The following is a 12,733-nucleotide window of genomic DNA, read 5'->3' on the forward strand; positions in this document are numbered from 1 at the left end:
GGGACAATCAGCTAATAACAAATTTTCAAAACATAAATGTTTACTAATTAATCACAATAAAGGCTTGAGTCATACATGCAATTTTTGTGTTTGTGCTTTGAAATTAAATTTTCTTCTGATGAAATGCTACTTTTAACACTCCACCATTGTTTATTTCCTTGGTTTGATGGAAAAACTTAACACAAACTGAACATATTATATATATTTGAAAACTGTCCATTATCTATCATTTAGAAATTGTTATATGTTTATGTAAGGTATGTACTCCCGAACCCTGGCGACATCAAATTGGACACTTAAGAAAGCCTGGCCCTTATGGAGTATATGACATTATGTGATATTTTATTATGCAAGTTAAAAAATAACTATCATAGATGTACAAATGAAGAAAATGCAAAAAATACTATAATTTCAGAACTCAATGATTTTAAATTTAAAGAAGAAAAAACAACTGTGTTCTTCAAATGAGCTCATAATTAACATAATGATTTGTAATGAACTGCACGACATCTGAACATTTTTTATACTTACTTAAGTCTAAATTAAACATGCTACTAGAACATAATTAAGTTATAGATTTTTATTTAACAGTCACTTTTTTCTGAATAACATTTGTAATTCATCCAAATATGATAATTTACTGAAAATATTTGTTAGGAAATTATATAGTATTAGCTTTTCTCCCCCTTTTTTTATCTTAAGTGCACTGATGTTTTTTCAAATAGAAACTTGAAAAAATCATTAAAAATAAATGACATGGAGTCATTAAATGAAACTTGCTAATATTTTAATTGATCTTGTCATTTCAAAACAAAACAAGTTATGTTCATTGTCCAGATTTTACACTGTACAAAATGATTTGTGAAAAACTAAAGCTTGTTTGATTAATAATTAAGAAAAGACAGACAAGATATTAAAATTAGTCAATATCTGTTTTTAAAATGGGCAATATATCAGAAAGGAATAATTGGCAGTTTTAAACTGGATGAGGTTATAACAACTTTTAAATTTTTGTCTTGATTATGACAGTATAGCTTAAACACAATTTGACTGGCACAGGTTAGATATATGATTTATTTCTTAAATTAATTAAATTTCAAAGGCTACCATCAAAGTAAAGTTTTAAGTTTATGGCTATATTTTTTTTTTTTAATGAAATTAGTCTGAAAGATGAATTAATCCAAAAATGACGGTAATGTTACTAACACTTTATTAAACCTCAAATATTTTATTGGATAGGCAACCACTAGTACATTGTTAATTTATTTCACATGTCACTTTCTGTAATATTACTTATATAAACTTGTTGGGCCATTGCAATCCCTGTATGTACATGCTCAGAGGAACTTGCTCTAAAATGGTATTGCTTACCATCTTGTTTTTATTTCAGTGGCGATTCTGCAAGTTTAATGTTTAGTGAGGAACCTACTGAAGTGAATAATTAATTCAAAAATACAACAATAGCAACTTCTACAGTAGCCTCATTCTGTTTTGACCCATAGTATTGAGTCATCATGAGATACAAGTTACATTCAAAAACGTGATGATGACTCCATAATATGGGTCAAAACATTGTAATTATTAAAATTGGAACTTACCTACTGTAAAAGTTGATGTTGTTGTATTTTTGAATTCATTATTCTGTGAGTTTGTAAAAAAAATTAATTTTTGGGGAATAATATAGACCTTGTTTAACTGGTTGTGTAAAACTATTTTTCTCATCTTTGCTTGTGGTTTTAAACAGTTCTTCAAAGTAACAACTTTTTTTTACCATTTCAAAAAGTTTTTAAATATTTACAACAAGCAAATATACCCATCCCCAGTGACTGGAAAAATTTAAGTTAATCTATCAATTTAAATTATTTTGTGGACTTTAAAAAGGTTAATTGTGTTGCACTCTTGGTTTCTCTCAGAGACAAAGCTCAGAAGTACTTATACCTCACACCACGAAAAGGAATTGTTGAGAATTTCAGTCATTCTAAGAGCCACTTAACAATAACATATGGTACATCTACATTTTTATTCTTTAATTTATGTCACCAACAATTTAGTGTAGACCATTTTTCTTGCAGAACATAATTTGGCATCCACATTAATCATGCCTGTTCTCTTGTCATTTCCAAAGTGAATGTTGAGCTTTGCCTGTGTGTGCAGCTTTTCAAACAGGAGACAGACGAATGCTTGGGCAGACACCATGGTTTGCAATATATATAAGATTTCTGTTTTTCTTTTTGTTTTGTTTTTCTGTCAGTTATTTTAACAATACATTATGTTGTGACATAGTTTGGTTATGTTTCTTTCCCCTGTTCCCCAAGTATTGAAAATAAAAAAAAAGGAAGAATTGGAGTCTTTAAGGGCCTCAGATAGGGGTGCACATATACCCAGTTTGATTTTATTTATCAGGATCTCTACCTACCTACCTACCCTCAAATCTAATTATATGCCCAAAGTAGCACACATCTGTTTCATATATATATATGCTTGTATCCTTTTTGGTACAAGAAAGGAATACTTGGGATCCCAGACATGGGAGTTCTGTGAAAGAAATATAGTGATAGGTTTGTTATTTTTTCTGTATGATTGTCTGGAAAAGACACTTTCTTACTTAGGTGAAATTCATTCAAATACAGAAATTTTGATTCACTTCATAAACATTTATATAGCGATTTAGGTTGCTTTATAAGTATAATCAGCTTTAGTTTTGTTCAGCTAATACTGCGAAATAGTCATTGTTAATATTCAGAGATTTTAAAGGTGGTTTTAAACAGGCAATTTTTATGGCTGCCATTTTGTTTCATGACGGTCCCTGCTATTAAGTACTACCATACTTAATGATATGGTGAAGATACGTGTGTGATTGATCATTTATCACATTTCACATGAAATATTACTATGTTATAGTTCTACTAGTTGTTACTTCTGTCATGGAGATCTGCATGTGTATCAGAAAAAGTTATGTAATTATTAACCTATACCTAATAGTAGGTATGAGTGACCAAATGGTGTTGTGTAATAGGAGATCCTGTTCAGTTTATATATATTCCTTTTTTTTTTACTGCAAATTTTGTCACTTTCACCACTCTAGATTTTTTGTTGAAGTAAGCCAGTTACATCAGATGGAACAGACATTGCATTTTCCTGCCTGCCCTCTTTTCCTCCACAATCAAATGTAGCAGAATATTTCTCAGTGTTAGGGACAGTCCATCTCTTCCTTTAAACAGTTAAAGAATGAGGTGCCATTGAGAAGGACATTCCACATCGTCTTTTATGTTTTCAAATTTTTTGTAAACTCTGGGAGGGAAATTATGTTGTTTTAATCAGCTGTGCTATCAGTGCTTTGTCAAAAACTAATTATTTTTGCTAGACCTTCTGACAACCATTTATTATATAAAAATATTTTACTCACTTTGTTTTAGTTTTATTTACTATGTTGATTTGATGATATTCTTTAAAAGTCTCATCTATACTCAAAGAACTGCTTGTGACCCCTTTCTTCTGCAAATCTCTTTCTCTACTTTTTTTTTTGTAAAGGTTTCTTGCTACTTATAGAACACCTGCTGAATCTTTTCATCATTTTGCTTAATTGAAGACTTTGACTTCCCAGTAGTGTTAAGTTCTTTAAGTATTTTGTTTTATCTTTAAAGTTTTCTTTATTATGACATCTGGAGCTTCCTGTGTTAACTAGAATTCTGGCAATCTGTATAGGGCAATTTATGCAAGATTCTTGACCCCCCCCCCTCTCTATCTTGACCATAAACAAAATACTATAGTTGCAGTTGATGGAGTATTCCATTAATCTTCAGGCTAAGCTTATGTTCACATTAATATGAACCTGTTTGGGGACAAATTACTTCTCCTCAATGGCTGGTTATTCCATTTTTTCATATTCATTTGATTAAGCAACTGTCCATGACATTATTTCAATTAGCCAGCTTCTGGTTTCTTGTTCCAGATTGTCTGTGAATGCTCATAGCCAGGATTGTTCTGTCTCTTCCATGCCTTTTATTAGTTGGATACCGTGACAACCTCTTGGCCTATGCAGACGTGATTTTCTTGTCCTTTTCATTTTATGATTAGCAATCTTCTTCCAAGATAAATTAAAGGGATATTAAATTATCACAATTTTCGTAAAAAAGGCAGTTATAATTTTGAAGCTATTAATTGTCGTATTCTTAATATAAATATTCCCAACATGGTATAGTAAAACTATAAGTTATTACAATACAATTTTTTCAACATTGCAAGATTTTATGGACAGGTTTGGTTTGGTTTGAATTTTCTGCAAAGCTACGTAACAGTTATCTGTGCTAGCCATCTCTAATTTAGCAGTGATAGATTAGACGGAAAGTAGCTAGTCTATACCACCCACCCCTAACTCGGCTACTCTTTTACCAATGAATAGTGGGATTGATTGTCACATTATAACTCACCCACATCTGAAAGGGTCATCATGTTTGGTGATAGAGATTTGAACCTGTGATCTTCAGTTTGTGAATCAAGTGCCTTATAAACAGAACTTTCTTCTACTATATTTTGAAAACCAATTTTATTGAATTTTGTGGTTAAAATCTACACTTTTTTGTTATTATAGGATGAATGATTTTTACAAAATATCCCAACCTTTTCAAAACTGTTATGACTACACCTCAATTTTTCGTAGTTACTTATTTTTTACTTTTATTACATTAAGAAAGTAAATAACTTTAGTGTGACAGCTACCATTAACTTCATCTCATATTTCAAGTTTAATGATAACTCAATATATATGTATATATATGTGTGGTGTGTGTGTGTGTGTGTATGTGTTTGTCTGTGTGTAAGTCGCGTATGTTATAGTAAAATGATTTTGGAGCTTCACAATATTGTTACAGTCCATGCTGTCACATTCATTCCAGCTTTATCTGATGATCATGCCCTATGACAATAACCCTGCAGCATAGTTTCCATTGTAAAAGGCTCTGTTGTAAGGCTGTCATATCCAAAGGACACCAATCTACCCTGTATGCTTTCTACAGTCCATCAAGTGTATAAGGACAGTGGTTTCCCAGCATCTGTGACAACATTCCAATCACACAGAAATCCATAGGTACTTACTTCAGTGACTTAACTGGTGTGTCTTTGTATGGAATAGCATGAATATCCATTTCATTCTTCAGCTGCTTAACCCAAATGATATGGGTGGGTCAAAGTGCAAATATCATAACCTTTCTACAAAGTTGCATTCAAAATGTAATTAAGATACTTTATTACCAATTTTTGTCAATTAGCTTGACATCAAAATGTAGTATATAATTAAAATATTTATATTATCTAAGTTTTAGTTTCATAATTTTAAAAGGAAATACTCAAATTATCAATTTTCACCTCTCAGAGTCACTGGCCTGCTGGTAAGAGAACTTGACTCACAATCTGAAGGTCACAGGATCAAATCCTGTCCTCAATCGTGCTTAACCCTTTCAGTTGTGGGGAGATTATAATCTGAAGGTCAGTCCACTATTCTTTGTTAAAGGTTAGCCCAATAGTTGGCCACCTTTCCTATAGTCTATCACTTCAAAATCAGGTACATCTATTCTAGGTAACCCTTAAGTATCTTTGCATGAACTTCAAAATAAACACAAGGTCACACGTTTTTCTCTTCCCTTACTAGGGATTCAGGTTGTTCAACAAATTAGAAACATGTTTTATAGATATTGACAAGCCAGACTATAAAATGTCAACCTCATCTTGCTTTATTGTGATATCACTGTATTTGTTCAATCCATGTCCCTTCCATAGCCTCTGTCTTTTAAGAAATGTCTAATTCTCTTTGAAGATGCTATTGGATATGTTTATGAATTTGGATGAAAGTTGGTATACAGTTGGACTATGACCCAACTTAGAAGTGATTAGTTGTTGGAGGGTCAAGATCACAAAAAGCTAAAAAATCCCTATCTGTTAACATGGGGTAGGTTTTTTCACACACAATATTTGCTCTGTAACTCAGTCAAAAATGATCAATTTTAATAAAACTTGGTGGAAATATCTAGAATATTATTCCTCGTTGTCTTGCTAAAAATGGTTCATGTCCATTGAAAATGAGGAACATATGGACAAATGTTCATATTTTTTGATGGCCGAATATGATCAACACTGACTGGTGGAGGTATGTGCTCTACTGAGTGCCCCACAAGGTTTGTTTTAGCTATAAGAGCTGATAATATGCAGGAAAGCTTGACTTGTGTTGAGTAAGTTCTTGTCCTGAGGAAAAATATTATTTTTTAAACCTATTTATAGATTACTTAGAAAATTAGATAAATTACAGTAGTTTTTGGAAAAATCTAATATAGTGAGTGAAATGTTTTTGGTGTTCTAAAATTCATATTTGAAAGTTACCTTAATTATTTTTAGATAACCAACGTAGAAAAAGGTAGACCTACCAAACTATGCACCTGAGTGCAAAATGCCCCAAGATAAGAAAACCGAATGAAAAAAAAAAAATTTGGGTGGGGCTCTTTGGATGTTTGACACTGAGGCAACAACACAACATAGTGTTGCATGATTGTAATCTGATCATTTGTTTGCAGCACTAGGTTGTGCCACTGTGTTAAATAGTTTTTACTTCCATTTCTATAGTACATCTGTAAAGTCATAAAATTAAATAAAAATAGCTGTAAAAGGCTAGTAGCATATGCTGTTAGATAAGTGTAATTGTCTCTTACAATGTCTAGTCATTCTAGAAGGAAAAAGAAGGTTGATTTATATTTATTTTGCATTTTCCATACATTACTGATTTTGCTACAGTTAGTGTTAGGGTAGAGAAAATAAGAGACTAAGTATAAATTCTAATCAAAAATAACCAAACCTAGTATTTATTTTGGAGATTCTACAGGTTATGCAAGTAACAAATGAATGCTATTGTATGAAAATATGAATATTATGCATTGAAGCAGTCAGCAGACTGTTATATATTCTTTCCAAAAATGTTAAGTTCTCAGTGGCATGACATTACCTATGAAATCACTATTGTAATATATTCAATTTTCTGTAATACAGCATTGATATCTATGGTTTAGATAAATTGGTATCTTTTAATAACTTTAGCTGTTGAGTTTACCATTTTTTATAATTCAGTGGTTAAGTCTTCTTGTTGCTGTAATCATTTTCATATCTCAGTATCCATTATACTGTACAATATACTACACACTTATTGGTCAGTAACTGTTAAAAAATATCATAAAAAGTTTTTCCTATACTGGTATCACACTTTTCTAGGGATAGGGAATCAGTGACAGAACTTGAAGCAACCATATATTTTTTGTATATAAAGACATACTCCTTTAAAGTTAGTTTCATTAATATTGTTGGTTATAATGTTTGGTTTATGTGTATATATCAACAAAAAAGTAGTTTTATGGCCAAAGAAAAGGAAAAGACAAATCAAAACTACTTTAGTCTTTTCTATTTACATAGTTTGCTCATTATGCATAAAATATGCATGCTTACTATTATTTTTGAGAATTAAAAGTGGCAGATGTTTTGCCTTATCCTGACCGTAATGCACCAACAGAACAGGTCTGCAAAATTTTATTCATTTCTGTGCCTACTTTTGATTCTAGAGCCATGTGAAATTTCCTAAAAATTTCCTCTAGTTTTGTCCAACAATAAAAATAGGTATAAAAAGTATTATTTTTCTTAGTGGTATGAATGTGAAGAAAGTTCAGTTGTATTGCAAAACTTGGTTGTCAGAAATGTAAAATAAGCTTTAAAATGGCTTTCAAAATAACCTGTATTTCATTACATTTGCATCTTATGGAAGCAACTGCAAAAAGTAAGCATGCCAAATGCAGTGATAAATGCTGGACTGAATGATTGCAGTGCGAGCAATCAGTGACCATTATTAGCAGATTCTTACTTTATTTCTCACAAGTTTTATGATATATATACCAACTTTAGTGATAGTGACATGAAGCAATGAATTCAGTATGTTTCTACTTAGTTGAGGCATTTAACTACTTTAGCAGATTCTTACTTTATTTCTCACAAGTTTTATGATATATATACCAACTTTAGTGATAGTGACATGAAGCAATGAATTCAGTATGTTTCTACTTAGTTGAGGCATTTAACTACTTTCCATTAGTTATAAATAAATATTTATTCTTGAAACATATCACATAAGACATGAATGAGAAAGAACATCAATTAATAAAAATTAAAAATACCCTTCTCCCTTTCATCTGGTCACTCTCATTCCCACAGTTCATTTTGCATAGCTCTTCTCAGTATGAGGATGTCATCAGGTGTCACTGCTGCTTCTGGCTTTTTTCGCACATTGTCATCTTTAAAGCCAACACACTTTCCAATCTCATGTAACCTGCATGATAATGTCTATAATATTAGTAGTATCCTGATGTGCATATTAATTTCCTGTATGAGTTGCTTTTCTCTAAAGGCCTAGTTAAACAATAATGATTACAATGTGTGTCTTGGGTTGATATAACACAGAAATGCCTGAAACCCATTCAGAAACACCTTAACAAAAAAGAAAGGGGGGAATTTGGCTTTAACTCAAATAAAACAACTTGGCATTACTCACATTGCATCATTTTATTCTTGTGCTGTGAAACTGAACTTACATTAAGTTTAGTTTCTAATTCACCTAAGAATCATCACTGAAGAAATTGTGATGTGGTGACTTAGGAGTGTATTGTTTTTCTCAACTCTTAAAAGAAATTAATTCACAATATTTTGGTATCATTCACACACACACATTGCTCCTGCTAATCCATGCAGGATGACTTTACATTCACTGAATTTCATTTCAGTGTCTGGGTGCTTCTGGTGGAGCAGTGTATATTGTTACTGGTTGAACTTAGAAAAAATTCAACCAGTAACCTTATATTCAAAAAATGGATGCAAATGTAGGGCAATTATTTATTAATATTGTTTAGTTGATACCTAAAAATTGGTTTTATAAAACCCATCTTGATGTATATTCAAAGAAATTGTAGGGCTCAAAAGTAGCAGTGGCTATCTAGCAAAAATGCAGTGGGTCCTAATGTTTAGCCACTCCCTCCAGCTGATAGTCCAGGCATAGTTATGAATATTCTGACCAGTTGTAAACATTTTATATTTTAAAAAATCTGGTTGTAAGAACAACATTCATGGGAAAATCATACTACAATAGGTGATTGTTAAGCATTTGCTAGTAGCTTGTTGCACATTATTCTTGTGCATTTTTCAGTTCCCAAAGTTTAATACAACAAGTAGAAACAATATATTCAAATGGTATTTTTATTTTTTATTATATCTTTGTTTTTCAGTTAATACAAGAAAAAGTGATTATTATTACAGACATAATCTCAGATTTGATAGTATAGTAAGTATTACACAATGTGAAAAATATAATTCCTCCTGGTTATTCACATCTGCTGACTAATTCACCGAGAGCACATAGCATAATAATTTTTTTTTCTTTTATTAGTATGGGTGGGACTTCTGTGATAAACTTTTAAATTAACTGGCAAACATTGCCAGTTGCCAAAGAAGCTGGTTTCCAATCGTGAAATGTACATAAAATGATTAAATATTCATGAGTAACCATTGGAGCAAGAAAAACTAATGGGGTGTGGATTGAAAATTTTACTCTCTAAAGTGTATAAAAAATTGCAAAAAACTTTAATGTCACAAGGAAATAAGTTGGACCACATTGTGGCATTTCTCCTTTAATTTTTTTTACAGATGAACTGCAGACATTAACTGGACAGAAACTGACAGCTTACTTCAGTACTTAAATTAAGTTTTGTGTATTTTCCCTTTCAAAATCTGTATCAATTTAGGTTGCCTTTCCTGCTCTCTCATATCAGAATGACATGAATGACAATGCAGCAGTCAAAGATTCAGATGCCATTCAAAGACCTGTGAATGGTATTGTGCAACCTCCTTTTATGCCACCTCCAGATAAACCTCACCGAAACACCAACCAATTGCAATTTCTTTTGAAAGTTGTAATGAAGGCAGTGTGGAAACACCAGTTTGCTTGGCCATTTCGTGAACCTGTTGATACAATCAAACTCAAGCTACCTGTAAGTATGTAATAGTAGTCTGTCAGTTTTGACAGCACAACCAAGAAGGACTGTGTGTAGTCTTTGAGATCATTAATTATGTGTTAATTTCTCAGTTTTTAACTTATTATTCACTAAATGAATGTTGTATTAAGTTACCATAATTTCTTGGGTTTCAGCGATTGTTTATTAATATTGTTTAGTTGATACCTTGAACTGATACAGATAATTTGTTTCATAAATGTAAATTTCTTTTTTTATATATATATATATATATAAGTTTAACACTTTCCTGACAGTGCTTAAAGCTGAATTTATCTAAACATAAAGGGTATTTATAAAGTCATAACTAAATTTTGATAATCTAATATAACAAACTTTCTGAGATAAATGTACACACAAAAGAATGCCTTTTCTATGTGTAGAAAAAATGTTTTAAGTGTTGGATTTCTTGTGAATTCATTTATATTTTCCTGGTAAAATAGAAAAAGAAATAATAAATTTTGGCATATTTTAGTTTGTTCTTGGCAGGAGCATACAATTTATATGGATTAACTTTTGCTGTTTAATTTTTACATAATGAGGTTCTGTTTTGGTTTCTATTTTAATGACTATTTTTCCTTTCCAATTTTGTAATATTAGTTAATGTCACTGTTACAGTTTGTTTCACTTTGTTGTGTATGGATCAGGTTGCTGTGTGAAAGTTTAGAATATAGTTATTTAGAGCAGGGGCTCCTAAACTTTTCCATCTCATGATCTTCCTCAGTAGCCTGACAATTTTATGTAATCCATGCTTAGTTTTGGGAGGAGAGAGGAAACTGTTCTACCGTATTTCAGCAAAGTCTGTTAATGTTCTTATAATTTTGAATAAAAATATGTTTGTTTTATATTGTCTGGTTCCAAGACCCACTGTTTTAGAGAATATGGTGGAATTAATTCAAAAATCAAGGCTGTTCTGGATATAAAACAACTAATTTTATTGGGAAAAAATTTCTTTTAAATACTTTTTCTATTTATTTTGTTTCTTGTGTTGTAGGACTATCACAATATTATACACAGTCCTATGGATCTAGGAACAATCAAGAAAAGGCTTGAAAGTTGCTGGTATAATTCTGCAAGTGAATGTGTTGATGATTTCAAAACAATGTTCACAAATTGCTATGTGTACAATAAACCTGGTGAGGTAAGAATTATTGCATTTGAGTATTTTTCATCCAAGTGAACAACATGGTGTAAAGATATGTTTTAATCATGAAATAAGAAATAACTAGTTGCAACCAAAATATTATTTCTGTTAACTAGATGTATATATGTTTTTTAATGTTAACTTGCCAGTATAATCCAAAAGTATTCTTATTTTCAATAATACAATGTGATTTATAAAAAACTGAACTTTTGATTATTCAGTACTTCTTGTTTTGCTTTTCTAAATTTTTTTTGTAGATTATAAAGACTTGAAAGGCTTATCTGCCAAGCATAAGTGTTTTTTTTATATTTTATTTATTATTACTGCTCCTAGTGTTTTTGTTAATGTTGCATTTGGTTAGGTCTTAATGAAATTTTCTTATATGTCTAGTAATTATTGGGTCAAATAACTATTTGTGACATTTAAATGTGTATATTATTAATGTAAATTTTGTATGGTGTCTGTTACTATATATTTATAAGCATATGCCTGTAAGTTTATATTAGGCTATCTGTGACACAAGGCTATTACTAAACCATTACTGTATGTTAAAAGTTGTGCAGGTTGTTTGTGTGTACTGGCCTAATGTCATAATGAGCCCGAATTTTTTTGGGGAAGGGCTTTAATTCTTTCAGCACAAGTTCGGTCCCTAGTACTGACCTCATAACCATTTAGTGCTTGTTATAGTTTTCATGCTATAACTTTTAAGTTAGTGTATGTCAACAAAATTTGGCATATTATCAGTAAACATTACAATGCTTTCATACACAAAATATCAATTTTTTTTTATTAAGTCTTAGGTTTGTAAAGCACTTTTTTTTTCTCATGCCTTTTTTTTTTTCTTTTTGCATGTTGCCTATCAAATATGCAAAGTAATTTTTATTTTAAGATTAAAAATACTTTTATGTATCAGAAAATTTTCAAATTTCACATGTGAAGTTTTATACTATCCAGATAGTTATTAAGCATTTCTTAAGAAAAAACTTTATTATATTTTATTTGTTATTTTCAGTAACGAATTTCTGTACGGGTTTGATAGATTTGACCAATCTCGTAACCACCATAAAATATTAGGAAATAAATATAAATTATGCCCTTTTCATTCTAGAATGACAACAGATTATAAGAAGAAAAAAAAATGTTTAGACTAAATAGGTTAAATTTCAGAACATTATACATTTATATATATATTTATTATTTTTATTGTATTGACCTTTCACCCGTGCCTGGCTAACAATACAGAAGTTACAATGACATGGCACACGTGCACTCATGTTACCATATCCAATAATATATAACTGACCTTCAGTCTTTACAAAGTGACCTGTTTTCGTGTTGTAGTTTGTGTTCATTGTAGAATGAAAGAGGCATAATTTATATTTATTTCCTAATTTAATTTAAGAAGTTTTAACACAAAAACACAAAATTTTAGTCTAAGTAGCTTAAATCTCGTAATGTTATACATTTATATATATTTATTATTGTTATTATATTGACCTTCCAA

The 12,733-nt window shown here is 30.8% G+C and overlaps 1 protein-coding gene across 21 annotated transcripts in view; it reads left to right on the top strand.

Annotated features, from left to right (window-relative positions):
- Positions 1-12,733, top strand: part of LOC106462807 (bromodomain-containing protein 3-like) — a 129,002-nt gene that overhangs the window by 20,991 nt on the left and 95,278 nt on the right. For 11 of the 21 annotated variants that reach the window (XM_022390157.1, XM_022390171.1, XM_022390163.1 and 8 more), the window contains 2 exons: positions 9,846-10,064; positions 11,080-11,226. In XM_022390157.1, coding sequence (XP_022245865.1) covers positions 9,846-10,064; positions 11,080-11,226 — 366 coding nt within the window. Of the gene's footprint in view, positions 1-5,466; positions 5,485-9,818; positions 10,065-11,079; positions 11,227-12,733 lie in introns of those variants that run through there. The other 10 variants (XM_022390161.1, XM_022390160.1, XM_022390156.1 and 7 more) reach the window with 2 other exon arrangements.

This window comes from Limulus polyphemus, unplaced genomic scaffold, assembly GCF_000517525.1.
Source record: "Limulus polyphemus unplaced genomic scaffold, Limulus_polyphemus-2.1.2 Scaffold1256, whole genome shotgun sequence".
Classification (NCBI taxonomy): domain Eukaryota; kingdom Metazoa; phylum Arthropoda; class Merostomata; order Xiphosura; family Limulidae; genus Limulus; species Limulus polyphemus.